The following is a 21,676-nucleotide window of genomic DNA, read 5'->3' on the forward strand; positions in this document are numbered from 1 at the left end:
AGCCACTCGGTAATGTGGTCAACAAGGCAGCATGGTAGATCGTCCAGAAACATACAACATCTCTTTTCCATAAAATATATGTTTGAATTTTCAAACTAGTTTTCAGTGGGAAGACAGATAAAGCGTTTTTAAAAACACAGAATCCTACTCATTACTCCTCTTGCTTAATTATGTCACTTTTGTTTTGAGCCGACTTTGCTGTGGGCTTTGAATGGGGCACCGGCTCATGGCTGGTAGGCAGCCCGGTTCCAAAACGAATGCAATCAACTTTCACCCGGTGCAAAACACGCATACCTGGGCGCCCGGCCAGCTCAGTTTAATAAGCATCATAATGCTTAATGATTGATTAAGCATTATGATTGGTTCATCATAATTACAAATGATGATTGGTCCATCATAATGCCATCGTCATAACCCTGCTTGCTCATTGGTCCTTCATAACGTTGCTCTCTGATTGGTCCCTTCATCATGACAACGTCATGTCATAACCCTGCTCTCTGATTGGTGCTTCATAATGACATTGTCATTACATTTACATTTACGTCATTTAGCAGACGTTCTTATCCAGAGCGACTTACAGTTAGTGAGTGCATACATTTTCATGCTGGCCCCCCGTGGGAATCGAACCCACAACCCTGACGTTGCAAGCGCCATGCTCTACCAACTGAGCTACACGGGACTGTTCTCTTATTGATCCCTTCATTATGACATCATCATGAGCGTGGCCTCTGATTGGTCCCTTCATTATGACATCGTCATAACCCTGCTATCTGATTGGTCCCTTCATAATGACACTGTCAACCCTGCTCTCTGATTCGTGCTTCATGACATCGTCATAACCCTGCTCACTGATTGGTCCTTCATAACGCTGCTCTCTGATTGGTACTTTAATAATGACATCATCATAACCCAGCTGTCTGATTGGTCCCTTCATTACAACATCGTCATGACCCTGCTGTCAGATTGGTCCCTTCATAATAACATCTTCATAAACCTGCTCTCTGATTGTTCCTTTAATAATGACATTGTCATAACCCTGCTCTCTGATTGGTCCCTTCATTATGACATCATCATAACCCTGCTCTCTGATTGGTCCCTTCATTATGACATCGTAATAACCCTGCTCTCTGATTGGTCCCTTCATAATAACATTGTCAAAACCTTGCTTCTCCATTGTCCATTACAATCAACCTATACAGTTCCTGGGCTATAGTTCTTTGCCAAAAGTTATGTAATGAACTCTGGCATAGTGAGCAGGGAGGCAGACAACAAAGTGACATAACCTTTGACAAATGACAAGATATGCTATTTCCAAAACGAATTTTGATTGCTCAATTGTCCCCTTTATTGTTCCATTCTGAATTAGGAACCAATGCATGACATTTGACAGGAGTCATTAGAGGCTGCAGTGGGGGAAATAGAGGGATTAGAGAGAGTAATGTATTTTGGTCACCTGTTGACAGATGAGTGGTGTCTGGTTACTCTTTTGTCATCCAGGACTGCTGTGCTATGGACACACCTCCTCCTATACCCAGTGAGTGCCCTGGCTTCAGTTTTGATGTCAGGGCCGGCACTCCATCCCATCCAGTCACACGAAAAGACCCTTCACATATCTGTAATTCCTGCTTGGGACAGCAGCTAAGGCAGCAAGCAGCAAGGTAACGGTTCAGCTTTACTCCCATATTCTTATATTATTAATTAAGTAACTGCTTCTTAACCTATTAAGTATATGCTTAAAAGGAATGTACTTTAATGTACTTCCATCGAGTTGAAGGTTGGGAGTACTGATTGATTATTGACTTCCCTGGAATAGTTTAAATTATACAGTTGAAGTCGGAAGTTTACATACACCTTAGCCAAATACATCTAAACTCAGTTTTTCACAGTTCCTGACATTTAATCCTAGTAAAAATTCCCTGTTTTAGGTCAGTTAGGAGCACCACTTTATTTTAAGAATTTGAAATGTCAGAATAATAGTAGAGAGAATGATTTGTTTCAGCTTGTATTTCTTTCATCACATTCCCAGTGGGTCAGAAGTTTACATACACTCAACTAGGATTAGTTTTACTGTGGGTATAGATATTTTTGTACCTGTTTCCTCCAGTATCTTCACAAGGTCCTTTGCTGTTGTTCTGGGATTGATTTGCACTTTTCGCACCAAAGTACGTTAATCTCTAGGAGACAGAACGCGTCTCCTTCCTGAGCGGTATGACGGCTGTGTGGTCCCATGGTGATTATACTTGCGTACTATTGTTTGTACAGATGAACGTGGTACCTTCAGGCGTTTGGAAATTGCTCCCAAGGATGAACAAGACTTGTGGAGGTCTACAAAATGTTTTCTGAGGTCTTGGCTGATTTCTTTTGATTTTCCCATGATGTCAAGCAAAGAGGCACTGAGTTTGAAGGTAGGCCTTGAAATACATCCACAGGTATACCTCCAATTGACTCAAATTATGTCAATTAGCCTGTCAGAAGCTTCTAAAGCCATGACATCATTTTCTGGAATTTTCCAAGCTGTTTAAAGGCATGGTCAACCTAGTGTATATAAACTTCTGACCCACTGGAATTGTGAGACAGTGAATTATAAGTGAAATAGTCTTCTGTAAACAATTGTTGGAAAATTACTTGTGTCATGCACAAAGTAGATGCCCTAACCGATTTGCCAAAACTATAGTTTGTTAACAAGACATTTGTGGAGTGGTTGAAAAACAAGTTTTAATGACTCCAACCTAAGTGTATGTAAACTTCCGACTTCAACTGTATGTTGATGTGTTTGTGACAGTATACCACAGTTGATACATCAAGGAATGATTTGGGGTGTGCATTTTCACTCAATCGCTCAAATATCAGCAACATAGATCAGCATCACTCTGATGGGCTTTCCTGTGTTGTATTTACAGATGTCTGGAGGAATCTTCTGCCCTTTGGAGAACCTATACGACCCAGACAGTGCCAACTGCCACCCCTTGGTATGCCACTTGTGCCATGAGCAGTACGAACACCCCTGTTTGCTGGACTGTTACCACACATTCTGCGCCAGTTGTCTGCGTGGCAGGGCCGTGGAAGGCAGACTCTCCTGCCCCCTCTGTGGGTAAGCATGGGTCATTCCATTGATTTACTGGATGGCATGAATCATGGTATAGGTATTTTACTTTCTTATGGAACAAATTCCTTTGCTTTATCATATCAATGACCAACTCAGTGACTTTGTGGTTAAAGTGTACGCCCTAAGATTGGAAAGTTGGGGGTTTGATCCACGGTCGAGTCATACCAAATGGGACCTGATGCCTCACTGCTTGGCACTCAGCATTAAGGAGATGGATTGGGGTTAAGACCCTGCAACAGGCTAGCGTCCAGGGCGTGTACATGTACAGTAGTTTAAGCTGCCTCACGCTACAGAAACAGGAGATAGACTCCTTTCCCTATGGGCCGTTCTGGCTTGGAAAAGGCTAACTTGTTCTAGGCTTACTTCATCATATTAATAGCTATTATAGTAAAATGTCCCATGGACTGTTCAACTCCATTTTCTCCATCCTGTCTGATGTCATTGGAAGGGCTGAAGTATTTATCATTGATGCGTGTACACTGAAAGATACCTAGAACAACATAGCCTCTCCAGTTAGCACTGCCAGGATGAAAGTCTTATGGGATTATCTGGGGGAAATGGACAGCTGCAGTGTAAATCCTGCCTTTGTTTCATCCTGCCTGGCATTGAGAACAGCTTGGTCCTAGATAGCTGGCAACTCTCAGTAAGAAGATAAAGAGAGTTTGGGCACCTTGACATTTGAATGATTGATCCCTCTGGGCTCAGGTTAAGTTAATTGCTGTGACCTCCAGGACTGGATTATGTAACAGTGTTGTCATTATGCAGTACTGTGGATATTGATATGGTAATGTCAGTACAAATGAGTTTAGATGAGATTGTGGTGGTATTTCCAGGATGCCTATGAGTTTATTTTGCCTGAGTCACATGTAGCTCAACTAACAAAACTAACACAACTAACTAACTAACTAACTAACTAACTAACTAACTAACTAACTAACTAACTAACTAACATACTTACATAACTAACATACATGCTCTGTAATATAGGCTACATGCTTTGCTTTCTATGACAGCCTGTACATTTCAGATGAAGTATTCATTGGAGGTCTTCTTATGTAAGGGTGAGAGGGTGAGAGGCTACAATGGACCTTACTAAGTGTAGGACAAGCCTAGTCAATCCTCTAGCCCCCCTTTAAACACAGGAAATATGCTTTAAGCAAACTGTTTGTTTGTGACATTCATTCAATTAATGACATGGGAAATCACACTGGTATAAAGCAAAATGCAGTGTCGTTTGTTGCTATTCTTATCATTGACATTACCTTGTGTAATCAGAATTCAGAGCGATGCTATTTGTGGCTGTGTTGCCGTGAAGACTAGGTAAATACTTGGTAATGGGAGAGGCAATAGCCTACATGAGAACAATAGTTCAACAGCTGTAGCATAAGATATCCAACCCATACAGAACAAAGGGTAAAACTTTAAACACAATCACTTTTAAATATATTAGATCGTTTCCATTTACTTTTCAAGGATCTCTTCATTTTACGATTGTTAGTAGCTAAATGTGTTGGATCCTATTTGTATGTTTTGTGTAACCACTCTTGGTTTTGGTACAGACTACAGTCCATTGTCAAAGGCCTAAGTGCCTTACCCCAGGAGGACCGCCTGCTCAAGTTCCTGGTAGATAACTCTACTGACTGTGAGGAGACTGTTCAGTGTTCCAACTGTGATCTGGAGTGCAAGAAGCAGGTATTAAGGATTGATTAACTCTGAATTATTTATTTGGACCTTAACCATGTATGCAAAAATTATCCTAACAAACACAGGTTTGGTTCATACCTGTAGTTTCTGTCTGCAGTACAAGCTTTTGAATATTTTTGTGGTCTTGTGTGTTGACAGGATGTGGATGCAATGTATTATTGCAACACTTGTAGCCAGCCGCTGTGTGGAGCTTGCAGGGAAACAACCCACAAGGCCAAAATGTTCTCCAGCCATGATATTGTCTCCCTTGCCAAACGCACAAAGGAGGCCCACAAAAAGTGTGGTGTGTTAAAGCTCCAATCTTCTTCAAACACAGCTAGATACCTTTTATGGATAAACTAGCAGGTGCACATAACATTTTGGTGAAATCCAAGGCTCTCCAGCTCATATTATCTCCTCTGAGATTCCATTGTAATGACTGTCTCGCTCTGTCTGTCTGTCTGACAGTGACTGACTGTCTGTCTGCCCACAGCCCTCCATGACGAGCTGTACATAATGTTCTCCACAGAGAAGAAATCCATGCTGTGTATCAACTGTTTCAGAGACATGCAAGTGTGAGTTACATTCAGCTCCTATCCCTAATATTTGATCACTTAAATAATTAAATAAACAACCATTAAGCAATTGCTTGTGTGTGTGTGTCCTTCAGGGAGAGCAGAGCACACTGCATTGATATTGAGACAGCATATATGCAAGGCTGTGAAAGGCTGGACCAAGCCGTCATAGTGAGTGCATTCTCTTCATTAACTCTGCATTACCTACTTATTCCATATTGCTGTAGAGTATACCTATAGACAATACATGTGGGCGAACATGGTGAAGTTTAGTTTAGTTTGTTGGGTGTGTGTGTGGTGGTGTCCAGTACCCTCTCATGGTGTCACCCCTGACCCCTAGGCGGTAAAGGAGCTCCAGACGTCTGCCAGAGAGGCCATCATCCTGCTGAAGGCAATGATCGGGGAGGTCCGAGAGAACGTGGATGAGGAGGAGAGCTCTATCAGCACTCTGTTCAACAACATGCAGGTGAGCTGACACAGGCATCGGTCATTTAGAAAACGTTCAACTCAACTCAAAGCTGGAAATGACCCTGCATTCCAATGACAGTTTTTCTCAATCAATCAACGTTGTAAAATTTTTTTGTTTTAGAATGTTTTAGTTTTTTTGACTAGCAGTTTATTCTACCAAAAGGTGTCACCCTTCATGCCTTATCTCCTAAAGTAGCTGAAAGTTCAATACATTGCACAACATAACATTAGATCAAAAGTTGATCAAATTGGAATGCTCAAGTAGTGCTTTTCATTTACAAACTTAACACTGAGAAGAAATGAATGTACTTTTTCATTGTAATAGTTTTAGTTGGGCAGTATAGTTAATTTCATTTAATCATTTAATCTTGACACAGATAATATTGTCCTCTTTTGAAGGAAAAACTGGCAGAAAGAAAAAAGATTCTTCTGAAAGCAGCTCAAAGGTGATAATACATTTTGCTTCAGGCTACCTTGCTTGAAAACCAGTTAAGGTGGGCGCCACAGGAGGTTGGTGGCACCTTAATTGGGGAGGACGGGCTCGTGGTAGTGACTGGAGCGGAATTAGTGGAATAGTATCAAATACATCAAACACATGGTTTCCAGGTGTTTGATGCCATTCCATTTGCTCCGTTCCGGCCATTATTATGAGCTGTTCTCCCCTCAGCAGCCTCCACTGGCACTGGGCGCAGAGACAATCATGTTTATAATGTAATGTATAGCCTATGCTCAGAGAAACTGTGAAATATTTGGCATTTACCTGTCATTGTTTGAATTGGCCATCCGAATACAGAGCACACAGATTCAGCCTCAATGGTTGCATCTAGCCAATAAAATTCACTGTAAACTCAATGAACTCTCATGGCATGAAGCTGAATCCCAAATGGCACCCTATTCCCTTTATAGTGCACTACTTTTGACCAGGGCCCATAGGGTAGCACACTATATAGGATATATGGTGACATTTGGGATGCACACAGAGATATTGAACAGGCTAATGGCTCATCTAATGCCTGCCTATGTATCCTGTTCCACATTTATAGATCCTGCTGGGAGATTAAGGTATCCATGGCAGCAGACCAATATAGATAAAAGCCTAATTCATAATAATAATGTGTCAGACTAGCTACATCAGGCTTGCATGGCACCACTTTGAACCCAGTAGCAAATGTTCCAAAAAGCTTTGCATATGCTGCACAAGCTAAAGAGTAAGGGTGATAATCACATGATAGTGTTGCTATTGACATGTGGGGCAAGATCATGCATGTTGGTCCAGTTAGATACTGTAAGAGATCCATTTAAAATGGATTCTCTCTGTTTTTAACAGTCAGCATGAGGAGAAAGAGAGAGCCTTCAAAGAACAGCTGTCTCATCTGGCTGCACTCTTACCCACTCTCCAGGTAATGTCCTATCTATGGCATGCCTTTCTATCCTGGAGTAGTGATACACCTGTTGTATTTGTAATCCAAATGGATGTCCCATCTTGAGCAGGTGTAATATAGTCAACTCAAGGCAATGTTCTCTGCCTTTCCTGTCTCTAGGTTCATCTGGTCACTTGCTCAGCCTTCCTAAGTTCAGCCAACAAGTTTGAGTTTCTTGACATGGGATATGTATGTACAATACAGTATGATAAATAATGCCCAATCTGGTTCCATGAATCCAGAAGAGCACACACCAAAACATTAAATGGAATACTAGAAATTGTGAATACAGTTTTTAAGCAAATGTGTTTGACTTTGGTATCTGTTATTCAGCAACTGATGGAGAGACTGAAGAAGATTGTCAAACTTCCACACAGACTGAGACCAGCTCAGAGTAGCAAGGTAAGATAAATAATTAGGTAGGTGCTTATATTTGTCCTATTTCACACATGTACACGTGTGTATTAATATGCATGTGTGAATTGGAAATGTGATTTTTGCATATCCCAACTCCCCCTGAGACACCCTGGGAGAGTGGGGTCACGGCCGGGGTCGGCCATTATCAACGGTGACCCTGGATCAATTAGGGTAAAGCCTCGCTCAAGGCCACAGACAGATTTTTCACATTATCGGCTCGGGGATTCGAACTGGCGACCTTTCGGTTAATGAAAAGACCCTCTCTTGTCATCTTGCCTCTTCAACTGATGTTTGGTCATGTCACATCCCAAATTTGTCTTCTATGTTTCTGGTTTAGATCAACACAGAGTTTCGGTCCGAATTTGCTCGTTGCCTTGAGACTCTGTTACTGCTGGGCCAAAGACGCTCGGTGTCCATTGTTGGGGGTGTGTCTGGATTGAGTTTGGGCAATGCCAGCGGACTGTGAGTCATATTTCACCCCTACCGTATGGAAATAGTGCAGACCTACACGATTTAAGGGAAAATGTAATCAGCATGTTATTGGTGTTCCCAATGAGTGAAACCTCAAAATTCAAGCCAGTATGCTTGTAATTCCCAAATATGCGCTTGTCGTGTTCTAAAATAGCCAGCGGAAATATGAGGACACCCCTGCCTGATGCCCAAAATGTTATGTCAAGATACTGATTTATTCATTGTTTTGTGTAACTGTCCCTCTGTCCCCTCAGCCTGCAGTCGTCCCTGTCCATGCCCTGCCACTCCCCAGCCACCAGTGACATTTCCCTGGGCTCGTCCGTGGTGCGGAAGCCTACCCCCCACCGCTATATCAGCACCAAGGTCCTCCTAGCCGAGGGAGGCGAGACCCCCTTCACCGAGCACTGTCGCAACTATGAGACCAGCTACAGGGTGAGCTTCTACAACGCTTTTTAGTTACTGTACAGCTCTGATACCCATTGTTACAAAATGACAAACACAATGTTTTGTATGTGTATTTGAAATACATGTCATGAATAGTTCTGACGTTCACTTTAGAGATGCATGGTTTATTGATTTCAATCAAGGCGCTACCTTGATTCCTCTACCCTGATGTAGCCCATAAAAACCTTGTGTTCTCCTGACTCCAGAAGCTGCAGATGTCCATTCAGCAGCTGAAGGACCAGGTGCAGGAGACCCACAGGGATCTGACCAAGCACCACTCCCTCATCAAGACCGACACCATGGGAGACATCCTGGATACCTCCGTGCAGATGGACAGACAGATCTCCTCTGAGTACTCTGCAGTGGAACACATGAGGGCCATGTTTGAGGAGGTGGGAATCACTAAAGCAATGAGGATTATGAAAAAGTATTCACACAACCCAGCTTATCTTTTCAAAGCTCATTTCCATCTTGTTATCCTTCCCCTAGGTCTGGGAGGCAACCTTTCAGAGGGTTGCAAATGAACAGGAAATCTATGAAGGTAAGGGGGATTTTGTTTTTCTGTTAGCTGTGAGATAGATATGGTCAAGTTAGTGATTTATGTACTGCATGTGGCCATTCTGTTTTCAGCCCAGCTTCATGATCTGACGCAGCTAAGGCAAGAGAACAGTTATCTAACCACCATCGCCAGGCAAATTGGGCCCTATATCCGATCCATCGCCAAGGTGAAGGAACGCCTTGAACCCAGGTACTGGAGCACAGCCACTGGAACTCAATATCACAAACTACAATGTCTTGACTAACAAGATAGTTTGGCAAATGTACAATTTACTCTGACAAGGGTCACAGACTGAAGCGTTTGTTTATATCATGGTGACTGTGCAAGACATGGTTTACCATGAAGTATTCTCTTTTCAATGTTCCCACAGACTGAAAGAGCCTAAGGAGCTGAAAGACGACCGTACAGAGGCCATGCTGAAGATCTATGAGGACACCACAGATACTAAACAAACCATTTCAACAACACTGACGTAAGCTAGCTAGGAGATTACTGAATAACTTGTTGGAAGAATTGATCTGATTGATTTGAATGAAAACTATACAACTTCTCTGTTAAACCTCTACTTTTATGCTTTACCTCAACAGAAATGACCTGACCTGTAGGCCTACCACAGATGACAACCACACTCTCAGAAACCTCTCTGATGAGGCTGCCCTCAAGAACAAGGATTTCTACTGGCCAGGGAAGCAGAAGACCACAGAGATAGCCATTTGGAAGGAGATGTCTCCCTAAACAACTGGATAGGGGCATGAGACTTCATCACCAACAAAGTGCATTATATTGAAAATAACTGTGTTCAGGTTGACTTCTTGTAGTAATTTGAGCATGCATCCATTATCCATATTAGGACTAGAGTGCCAACAACATGAAAGTCAACCTAATGTGAGGATGACAATTTTCTTAGGATAAACTTGTGATTTTATTTGACAGGACAATGTTGTTCAATCAATTCAGAAAATGTCAGTAAAGTGAAAAAAGTTATCAATCAAGAGTTAGATAAGTATACCCTCTGCATGATACATTTTTACATTACCTGTAATAAACTGTAGTATTGTCATACTATAGTGCAACACAACTGGCTTTTTCCATGTTCAGCTCAGCTGGATCATGCTTGGAGCAGCAAACTATCATATGTCTGCAGCCAACTGTATGTGCTCTTATATTAATTAATCTACATCTCATCAGTATTCATGTAATACATCACTTTTATAGTGCTCTTGACTGTCCTAATTTCAGAAACTCTCTTTAACTCACACACACTCGTCTTGCACAGTTAAAGTGCTTTTGACTGTTCTAATTTCACAAATTCTCTTTTCACTCACAGACATACTCCTCTTGCACTCCATACAGTCTGGGCATACAGAGTGGAGGGCAGAGGCGACCTTTCACCTGAGACAAGCTGTGGTAGTTCAGAAGAAAGCCATGTTGGGTTGAGCTCTCTGAACCCCTTAGCCATAGGAATGCATCTTTTGGTTGGTTTCAATACACAGTGAGCATGAGGAGACAAGCACACAGAACAAATAAATAACAGGTGGAGTGATGATTAAGTGGAGGTAGAGAGAGCGTGTGAGAGCGAATGCATTTTAAAGATGACTATTTGTCAGTGCCCCTATAACTAAAACCCTATGGAAGGAACAACACCCCTGATTCATACCCAGGGACAATTTTAAGACTTACAGCAGACTGGAATAGAACAGTGAATGGATTGTCAGTGTTCATTATGTTTGAATTACTTACAAAGTAGACATTTCTGACTTATTACGCCGTACCGATTGGAGAAATCCGAGAACCAGGCTGCAACTTGCTCAGGTTGTCAAATTAGCAAAAGATTTGTGATTGTACAGCCTTTTGATCCTGAGTGGACATGGGATATGTGAATTTAAAAATCAGGGGTTGGAACTGAAATTATTTTCCAACCGTTTCGTTCTCAACAGAACCACTATTTTATTTGTTCCGTTTCACTGTTCTGACCAGCAAAATAAAGTTCTGAACCGGTTCGAAACCTGTGAAATCAACAGTTTTTCTACATTTAGCTCATTAAATTACCAATCAGCGCGGATAGAGCAGGTAAGCTAGTTGTTTACATGCGTGATGGACAGACAAGTGTAGCCTACGGCGCAAGATTTGACTGAAATTTTACGGGTTGGGAGAGAGCGAGAGGGTTGAGGAGCAGGCTTGAAGCGCTGGGCATCTTGTTATGACATGCATTATCTGAATTAGGTTCACAGAATTATACCTAGGAGGAGAGGCTTTGAATGTCATTTGAGCGTGCTAGCTAACAAGCTTGTGTGTGACGAGCAGCACCAGAATTAAAAACACATCTTACCTTTTTGTAGTTAATAAATCCAATGTGAAACATGATAACTAGGCCTATAGTATCCTTAACTAGCATTGAAACAGTTAATCCACTCTTCTCTAGCTAATTAAAAAGATCTCTCCCCATCTTCTCATGCTTCTAAAGGTCAGTACAGTAGCCTATGCTTCAGAGGGGGGAGGGGCAGGTAGCCTAAACATGCACACACACTGGCAAAGATTTTCAGTTTGCAGGCAGACGCTGGAATAAGTTTGAGTGAGAGCTTTGCATATGCGCTTTGTTGCGTTTTTTTGTGGGACTAGAAAAAAATGCCTAGAATGTAAAAGTTTGTTATTAAACGGTTTCCATGCTTTTAAAATAACGGTTCTGTTCCGGAACAGTATGGATCACTTTAGTTCCCGATTCCGTTTCTGTTCCTTGAAAAATGTCGTTCTTTTCCGGTTTTGTTCCCTGAACCGTTTCCAAAACGTTTAAAATAAATCATTATTTTGTGTAAGGATGCATCAATATAGAAATTCTGGGCTGATACCTATAACCAATATTTTCTCATGGCATATTTTAACATTTGATTTTCATCAAAAGGCCTTTTTCTTATCATTTATGAAAAGTTAATTAACTTATGGGGCAAAGACCATGTTGCAAGCGACCACTTTACCGTAACTTTTGGACATTTTTGTAAACGTACAACATAGTCACTCAGAAATTAATTATTTACCTACCAGGACAGAATATGTACGAGGGCCGATTAAATTGTGCATCCCTAATCTTGTGTAAAACTATTGTTGTAAATGCTGAGACCTAGTAATGATGACTTAGTGATAAACCAGACAAAGAAGGAATAGCAGACACTCAACCAGGCTCATTACAGCACTTCTGATTCAGTAACCCAAGCTAAAAATCAATTCAGCATCCACTGAAGAAACTCAACTCCTCCCTATGGAAAACACAGAAAAGGGAGACATCGGAGATAAAAGAAAGATGAAAAAAAAAAAAGTCTCTAGTAGTCAAACAAACCAAACCAAAGAGGTGGTTGGATGTGTGCAATGGATATACAACATTGGGGGGTGTCGTTTCTTTTTGAGTGAGTCTGTCTATCCAGGCCTTTGGGGAGCCCACCACGCTCATAGGTGTCAGTCTCTGTGAGCTCTAGGCCCCCCAGGGCAGGTGACCACAAGGGCTAATCCACAGTATGCTGACCAGGGCTGCCCCTCACAGTGCCTGTCTGTCTGCCATGTTCATACGTCCAGGACCCCATCTCTCACACCTAGGAGCTGTTGATGCGGATGCCTGAAATAAAGGGCAGGCCGGTGCCCACCTTCTTCTTGTATTCCAGGTAGTCCTCTCCGAAGAAATGGATGAGAGAGAGCTCCTCCTCCTCAATCCGTTCACGGAAGAAGCGCCAGCTGGCCATGGTGTAGCCCGCGATGCAGACAGGGTTGCACAGCATCACCTGGAACATTAGACATGGAAAAGTTAAAATCAGTGGAGTGGGCTTGATTGTAACCTGTTTAAGAAACAAACATGTTTGGATTCTTAAAAGAGGAACAGAGCTTAGCTTATATATCAGCCTGCATGCTAATACTGCATGCTGCTGTGACTAGGGTTGCACAATTCTGGTAACTTTCCCAATTTTGACATTACAGGCATGTACCTGTGTGCCAATGCTCCAGTAGAACCAGCCCACGTAGGAGGGGTGTCTGAAGAAGGCGTAGACCCCATCGGTGACCAGCACGTGGCTCTGGGCCTTCTCGTTCTGGACGATGTGGTTAAAGTTAGAGCCGGCCGTCAGCATGGCAGACTTACGCAGGAAGTCCCCACACAGCACCATCACCAGACCCACCAGGCTGAGCCAGCTCAGCTGCTTCAGCTCTGAGACAGAGGGAAAACGTTCACAGCCAATTGAGACATTTAACTCCTCTTGTGACGACATGTCATGCCATTTCAACTAAGACATGAAAAGTTATTGGCTACGTTCCAGGCTGACTACGGCTCAATCCCAATACCACCCCTTAGCCCTCCCCCTCCATTTTGCACGATCCCGGAAGCCACATTGAGTCGGAGTTGTGTTCCAATTCAACTATGAGTGAGGGGGTAGTGCGTTTTCAGCTCTCTAGTTGTTCCTCCAAACAAAGCAAATCGACATGCAGACTTCCTATCGAGTTGTTATTAAAACTACCATAAAGCTCTGCGACCCAAAGCTCTAAAAAGTTGCTTCGGGAAGATAGCTGACAAATACTAGGATGGAAGGAAATGTAATGAATTATAACTTCATAATGAATCATGCAAAGCATTTACAGTTATGAGGAATATTTTTGTTAAATGTAGAGAAAAATAATGCATATTTCTTGGTCATAAAGTTAATTTATGAAAATCGCTATTTAACAAGCTAGCTGACTAGCTAACATTAGCCAACTAGCTATACATTTAGCTTGCTATATGGGCGTTTGACATTTGTATGAATTGTAATTCATGTTGAAGGGACTACTGAGCAAACCAGGCTGTCATCTGTGAAACCCAGTGTATGTAAAGAATCTAGCTAACTAAAGCATTTACTGAAAATGTTATGTAAGCTTGCCTTGCTGTTCATTAAAAAATACTTCAGTCAATAAGTCAATCACTTGTAATTGTTCTTTATTGTAGCTAGTAACAGAACAGAGACTGCAGATATTTGCCAATGCAAGCAACATAGCAGTAGCTAACTATTTTCTTCCTTATTGTGTAGTGGAGGATAAAAAGACCTGTATGCTATGGATGTGTAGCTATGTAGCCGATCTGTGTATGGACCCTAAAACGTTTGGTAAGAATATTCGTTCAGAACAGTGGTTTTAATTGTTCTGGCTACAATGTTTACACTGGTAATGACAGAGTGAAGGGAATGCGACTGTTACATGTCAAACTGCTATGGAATGAAAGTCCTGCTTCAGTACTACTCCACATAGAACCACAGCCAGAGGATGGGTACATTACAGGCACGTTGTTGTTTCTCATTTGATGCTCGTATTTGTTGCATGAGAACTATAAAAGAAAAGCTATTACTGCAGCCAGTATAGGCACTTTGAATAACACAAGGCTCGTCGTCAATTAATTGTGTGGTATCCATAAGCAGTTTCTGATGTGCGCAAGTGTTTCTGATGTGCGCAAGTGATGTCCCATTCCCTAGGCCTAATTTAGCTCTCCCTCCCACTAGCTCCGTTTTCGAATGCCACTTACTCCCCCACCGAGGGACAGCGGGGGGTATTGGGATTGAGCCTACATTGCAGACGCCTGCCTGTGTAGAATGACGTGGTACCATTGGTTGATGCAATGCAACGCCAGCAATGTAGTCGGGCTGAAACGCAACCATTGAGCACAAGTGTGGTATGGAGGACAGACCTGGGACAGTGAGCTTCTCTATGGTGAACTCCACCCATGAGGAGACAGCAGCCACGGTGTACTCCACACTGTGGTTGAGCAGGAAGGAGTCCAGAGACAGGCTGCGGGGGTTAATGATGGCCGTCACCAAGTACTCCGAGTAGTGGAAGAAAGACAAGGAGCACATATACCTGTAAAGACATGAACTGACTGAGAACTATGCATAAACAGGTATCGAACTACAGTTGAAGTCGGAAGTTTACATACACCTTAGCCAAATACATTTAAACTCAGTTTCACAATTCCTGACATTTAATCCTAGTAAAAATTCCCTGTCTTAGGTCAGTTAGTATCACCACTTTATTTTGAGAATGTGAAATGTCAGAATAATAGTAGAGAGAAATATTTATTTCAGCTTTTATTCCTTTCATCACATTCCCAGTGGGTCAGAAGTTTACATACACTCAATTAGTATTTGGTAGCATTGCCTTTAAATTGTTTAACTTGGGTCAAACGTGTCAGGTAGCCTTCCACAAGCTTCCCACAATAAGTTGGGTGAATTTTGGCCCATTCCTCCTGACAGAGCTGGTGTAACTGAGTCAGGTTTGTAGGCCTCCTTGCTCGCACGCACCTTTTCAGTTCTGCCCACACATTTTCTATAGGATTGAGGTCAGGGCTTGGTGATGGCCACTCCAATACCTTGACTTTGTTGTCCTTAAGCCATTTTGCCACAACTTTGGAAGTATGCTTGGGGTCATTGTCCATTTGGAAGACCCATTTGTGGCCAAGCTTTAACTTCCTGACTGATGTCTTCAGATGTTGCTTCAATATATCCACATAATTTTCCTTCCTCATGATGCCATCTATTTTGTAAAGTGTACCAGTCCCTCCTGCAGCAAAGCACCCCCACAGCATGATGCTGCCACCCCCGTGCTTCACGGTTGGGATGGTGTTCTTCGGCTTGCAAGGAACCCCCTTTTTCCTCCAAACATAACGATGGTCATTATAGTCAAACAGTTCTATTTTTGTTTCATCAGACCAGAGGACATTTCTCCAAAAAGTACGATCTTTGTCCCCATGTGCAGTTGCAAACCGTAGTCTGGCTTTTTAATGGCAGTTTTGGAGCAGTGGCTTCTTCCTTGCTGAGCGGCCTTTCAGGTTGTTGATATAGGACTCATTTTACTGTGGATATAGATACTTTTGTACCCGTTTCCTCCAACATCTTCACAAGGTCCTTTGCTGTTGTTCTGGGATTGATTTGCACTTTTCGTACCACAGTACGTTAATCTCTAGGAGACAGAACGCATCTCCTTCCTGAGGGGTATGATGGCTGCGTGGTCCCATGGTGTTTATACTTGCATACTATTGTTTGTACAGATGAACGTGGTACCTTCAAGCATTTGGAAATTGCTCCCATGGATGAACCAGACTTGTGGAGGTCTACAATGTATTTTCTGAGGTCTTGGCTGATTTCTTTTGATTTTCCCATGATGTCAAGCAAAGAGGCACTGAGTTTGAAGGTAGGCCTTGAAATACATCCACAGGTACACCTCCAATTGTCTCAAATGATGTCAATTAGCCTATCAGAAGCTTCTAAAGCCATGACATCATTTTCTGGAATTTTCCAAGCTGTTTAAAGGCACAGTCAACTTGGTGTATGTAAACTTCTGACCCACTGGAATCGTGATACAGTGAATTATAAGTGAAATAATCTGTCTGTAAACAATTGTTGGAAAAATTACTTGTGTCATGCACAAAGTAGATGTCCTAACCGAGTTCCCAATACTATAGTTTGTTAACAAGAAATTAGTGGAGTGGTTGAAAAACGAGTTTTAATGACTCCAACCTAAGTGTATGTAAACTTCCGACTTCAACTGTAACATCGGTTAGTATTGTGTGTAGTGTGTGTGATGGAGAGAGAATGTACAGGTGTTGGATGCTTACCAGCCAAAGTGTGTCCATGTGGTTTGGGAAAAGCTTATGATCAAGCCACACCCAAAAGTAAAACCAAGGAAGCAGGCTCGCACAGCAACCTGGGAGAAAGAGGAGTATGCTTAGATAACCTTTCTAACTTGAACTTGTGAAACTAGAAAGCTGGCACCAAATCAATAGTTAACACAATAACATAACCTTAGGCACGGCCTACCTAATTTCAATAGTGTTATCTAGTTTACAGTTAAATTAAGGCTCTATCTTTAGCCAATCAAGGTGACAGCTGTCTCAATCCAATTCAGCTAATAGGATTAGCCAGCTAACGTTAGCACAATACATTGTCAGAAAGAAGAGGGCCAATGAAAATTATTGATAATTTAGATAAAGCCTAGCTAGCTGACTGCCGTTTTGGATGATGGGCAAATACAACAGAAATCAAGAAGGCTAGCTAAGTAGCTTAGCTAATGTTACTGCTAGCCATCTTAGTTCAGACGTTAGTTAGCTACTACTGTAGTTCTTACCTTATATAGAGGTCCCTTGTATATGATTAGCAAGAAGCCATTGATAACAGCGATGTACACCGCAATAGCTATTTTCCCCCTCACTCCAGTGAGATAGTCGAATACCCAGTCAAGATGTCCAGCGAATGTTCTAATAAGGGGAATTATAACAACACCGAGGCCTAAAAGAAAGCTTATAATACTTATTTTTCCTTCTAATGCCAACTTATTGCCTGCCATGATGAAGTAACGTTACTCCCTATGGGCTCTCGCGAGTTTCCACAATCACAGAATTTCCTCACTAATCTTGGCTGCGTTCCAGGTAGTAACGCTGCGCAGATGATCAGTTCATCATCAAACATTTACATTTACATTTTCGTCATTTAGCAGACGCTGTTATCCAGAGCGACATACAAATTGGTGCATTCACCTTATGATAGCCTGTGGGACAACCACTTTACAATTATTATTTTTATTTTTATTTATTTATTTTCTCTTTGGGGTGGGGTAAGGGGGGGTAGAATGATTGCTTTATCCTATCCCAGGTATTCTTTAAAGAGGTGGGGTTTCAAGTGTCTCCGGAAGGTGGTGAGTGACTCCGCTGTCCTGGCGTCGTGAGGGAGCTTGTTCCACCATTGGGGTGCCAGAGCAGCGAACAGTTTTGACTGGGCTGAGCGGGAACTGTGCTTCTGCAGAGGTAGGGGGGCCAGCAGGCCTTCTCAGGAACCACATCAATATGGCAGCAATCTTCTGAGCACATCTAAGAAGATTGCTTTATTATATTGATTTTGTTCTTGACAAGTTAAACATTTGTCCAGGCATGGTGAAATTTGATCAATGAGCAGCGCAACTCTAATAAAGACTACCTACCTGGAACGTCCCGTACACGTGACATCGAAGAGGACCTTTAACTATTTATTGACTGTAGATGGCGCTATAAAGCCATATAATCAAACCTCTCTCTACTTGAGGTCTAGACGAGTTTTTTTGACCAGGCATCACTTTTCTTAAATGGAGTGGAACGTATTTTTAGTAATGCTTAGGTTGTCTAGCAGAGGACATAGCACAGACTGAGATATCTCATCTGTCATGAATTTACCATACTGTTCACAGGAAACAAATTCAATAAATGGTAGTGGTCAGCCCAACTGACAAATTAGACTTCTGCTTACATTTGGGAATGGGAACCAGTTTTGTTACTCAACAGCCTGTTGAAACCAGGTTGTTTCATTATTCAAAATGAACTGTACGAAACAAACATGCATTTATTATCCAGATAAGACAGCACATCTCTCATTTGATTGTTTTGGGTACTAGCAATATGCAAACAGTGTGTGTATGTGTGCGTGTGCGTGTGCGTGTGTGTGTGATGGGTTGGGTTGAATGTGTGCCTGCTTGCATGTATAGGTTACATGGACATACGCAAAGACTGGTGGGCTGGTAGAGCTGAAAATTGAGAACTATTATGTACTGCTGGTTATTTGGGAAACACTTATTGAAGAAATGTGGTGTGCTCTTTATCATGATCCATAGATGTTGAGGTCATTTTTGGTGGATTTAAAATATTTTATGTTGTCAACTTATTTAGTAAGCAATAGAGCAGAAATTGACAATATATATCTTTTTTTAAAGCAGACATCATCCGTTTTTTTACTATTAACTTTTTACATTGCACATCAAATATATAATTTCCCTTGTGATGTAGCCTACCATGAGGCTCTACCATAGCCTATACTATACTTATTTCAACATATTATTCCTTTGTATACATACAGGAATATGGCTTTCAGTAATCTTCAAGTGACCATCTCTGCAAAGAATACTAAAGCAAAATGGCACATTTTATGGTATTTTTATCGACCAAAGAACATCACAGTCTGGACGGCATATACATACAGTATAGATTAAAATCTATGTCTTTACAAAATACCATTCACTATTAATATATTGCTTTAAAAAATAAAAATCTCTGGAAATATATACACCTCATTATATTGTAAAAAAAATATCCCAGTCAATTCAGTTGCAAAATAGTGCACATCAAAAGAAATAGTCCACATCTTTAGCTCTTCAAGGTGTGAAGGGATGAAGATAGATTTGGTGTGAGAGTAACTTTGCATAGGGTACAGAAACTGCTCAATGTTACTATGCTCAGTCCCACTGCTGGTCTTGGTGTTTCCATGGAGATCCATACTGGATAAACAGTGGGGCAATATCTTCAGTAGGTAATGGAGACAGTTGTAGAGTATCTCTGGAGGACTTTGAGTAGCTGTTGTGGAAGAGCAGGGGACTCTTGACTGAGAAGAAGGATTCTGTGCTGGAGACCCCGTTGTGGAGTTGGCTCTCGAGCGCTGTGCGAAGCTTCTCCACCCTTTCAGTGCATTTTCTCTCAAGGATCATGACTTTACCCCTGTGGGAGCAGAGAAAGGAAACATGAGTTAAATAGCCCTACAATATATAGCTCCCATGAATGCTCAATTGAAAGACATCCTAATCAGTTCAATATGGTCCATTTGACGTGGTCTTTACCAGGTATGTTGGTCCCTCATGTTGGAAGTGCTGTAAGGCCTTTTGTATATTGCCTACTTTGAAATGAGGATGACTCAGTGTGCGATGTCTCTGATTTTACCCTTTCCCTTTATATCAGCTCTCACTACACTTTAATGTGATGCAGGTTCTCATAGTATTTTGGCCAATCATGAGACCCTCATGTGAAAATAGAAAGTTAATGAATTGCTTGAATTAGTTAAATACAATGTCCCTGATCCAAATGAACAGGTGGGAGGTGCCCTTTAAAATGCCTGCCTCCCCCATCCTATTCATAGCATGATGTGTTATGGATGGGAACTAACCAGTGAGCATTGACTGGACATTTCACATGTTCAAGACATACTCCCCATCTCTATAGTGGTGGAGAAAAATGGAGATGTTAAGCATCGAGTGTCCATGACAAAGAAAGGCATTTTCACTCGAAATTCCTTTACTGTGAACATTGCTAGAGTACTCAAATAAGATCAATTTCACTGCATCATATAAACAATTAAACCAACATTATTAAATACAAATTGACATTGTAATGCTATTACAATTGTAATAATGGTGGTGTTGCTACTATTGGTATTAGTAATTTGTATTGACTATTTGATTAGGTGGTAATAGCATAATACAAAATGTTTTTTAAATCTTGTATTTTCATATATTTAGTCAAAAAGTCATCATAATATCTAAAAGACTTTGAAGTTAGACTTCTTAAATGTCCTTTTCCAACATTCTCACGCTTTCTATTTCATCTCCCTGAGCAGGTCTCACATGGCCCATTGGGTAATTATAGTGTCCCATCTGTCCAGATGGTGTGCCTGTGAAAGCCTTGTGAGAGCCTTGTTGACTGCACTGTGGCTGGGCAGGAGGGAGGAGGGAGTAGTAGGGCCTTGGTCACTTGAGCTTTGTGTGACAGGGCACACTTTCTTTGTGTGTCCGCCCCAGTGTCATTAACACTGAAGTGTGGGAAGCTCAGGACCATGGCAGCTCTCACATTCCACTGGGGCAGGAAGGGAGCTTGTGACTGGGACGCAGGCAGGGCGGGCAGCTGTGTGTGCTGTGTGTGTGTGTCTAAAGATTGTGGTGCCTGCATTTGGTGCCTGCATTTGTATCAGTAGATGTGAAAGTGTGCTATAAGAGTAGCAGCGCTGACAATCCATATCTACATGTGGAGCTTTCCAAAATCTCAATTCTGGATATATTACTGGGTTGAAGTGAAGACTATTCATGTCATTAACTGCTACAACTGTGCAATGTTTATAACTCACAGAAATCTACTACCTGACAAATATACAGACCACACCAAAGTCAAACTTCAAACTTATTGTTGCCCCATCATCACCCCATTGATACATCTTTACATGACATTACACCAAAGACCCAAGGATTTTGAATAGCTCATGGATATGAACAGATCCTCATTGATATGAACAAGTTAGGCTATTGGAAACAACCTGGTCGATGAAGCTAGTGGACACACAGTAGCCCCATGTTCTGTTAGACTCACAGCCCTGCCCCAGATCTCTCAGTCTGTGTGCCCTGTGCCCAAACACTCTGCTCACTCTTTATTCTGTGATCCTGGCAAGAGGCGAGCACACTCCTTCCTCTGGGGTCACCACTTTCCCAGATCCACAACGGCATCATGTCAGCCCCCCTCCCCCCTCCCTCTCCCTGCCTGTCCCCCCCACGCCTTCCTCTCCTTCCGCATCTATCCACCTGCTCCCTGGAGGCACACTCTTTGTCCTCCCAGCAATAAACACTTCATTGAGCATGTGGCAACCCGGCATCTCGCAATGCCCCTCCCAGCCCTCCCATTGGCTCCGGACTGTGAGAAACTCCAACAAGCCCAAGACCCACACATTCATATGGAGATTTAGGAGTATAAATAGGAGGG

General features: G+C 42.0%; 2 protein-coding genes across 3 annotated transcripts; one reads left to right on the forward strand and one right to left on the reverse strand.

Moving 5' to 3' along the window:
* Positions 1 to 1,554: 1,554 nt before the first annotated feature.
* On the forward strand, positions 1,555 to 10,363 carry rnf207b (ring finger protein 207b). 2 transcript variants are annotated; one of them, XM_041845996.2, is made up of 18 exons: positions 1,555 to 1,658; positions 2,901 to 3,091; positions 4,666 to 4,798; positions 4,949 to 5,093; positions 5,283 to 5,364; positions 5,460 to 5,535; positions 5,705 to 5,830; positions 6,232 to 6,278; positions 7,160 to 7,232; positions 7,374 to 7,442; positions 7,587 to 7,655; positions 8,008 to 8,132; positions 8,396 to 8,573; positions 8,792 to 8,977; positions 9,075 to 9,126; positions 9,216 to 9,333; positions 9,515 to 9,616; positions 9,732 to 10,363. In XM_041845996.2, exons 2-18 carry the CDS (start codon positions 2,901 to 2,903, stop codon positions 9,877 to 9,879), a joined length of 1,920 nt encoding a protein of 639 aa, XP_041701930.2. In that variant the 5' UTR covers positions 1,555 to 1,658; the 3' UTR covers positions 9,880 to 10,363. The 2 variants fall into 2 exon arrangements, with proteins under 2 accessions (XP_041701930.2, XP_041701929.2); XM_041845995.2 differs by lacking the exon at positions 1,555 to 1,658 and adding an exon at positions 2,373 to 2,405.
* Positions 10,364 to 12,320: 1,957 nt separating this feature from the next.
* Positions 12,321 to 17,507, reverse strand: LOC121538185 (protein-S-isoprenylcysteine O-methyltransferase-like). The gene is made up of 5 exons (XM_041845998.2): positions 17,266 to 17,507; positions 16,757 to 16,845; positions 14,834 to 15,003; positions 13,113 to 13,330; positions 12,321 to 12,911 (listed from the first exon to the last, which is right to left on the reverse strand). Exons 1-5 carry the CDS (start codon positions 17,482 to 17,484, stop codon positions 12,726 to 12,728), a joined length of 882 nt encoding a protein of 293 aa, XP_041701932.1. The 5' UTR covers positions 17,485 to 17,507; the 3' UTR covers positions 12,321 to 12,725.
* Positions 17,508 to 21,676: the final 4,169 nt, after the last annotated feature.

Source organism: Coregonus clupeaformis, chromosome 24, assembly GCF_020615455.1.
Source record: "Coregonus clupeaformis isolate EN_2021a chromosome 24, ASM2061545v1, whole genome shotgun sequence".
Taxonomy (NCBI): Eukaryota; Metazoa; Chordata; class Actinopteri; order Salmoniformes; family Salmonidae; genus Coregonus; species Coregonus clupeaformis.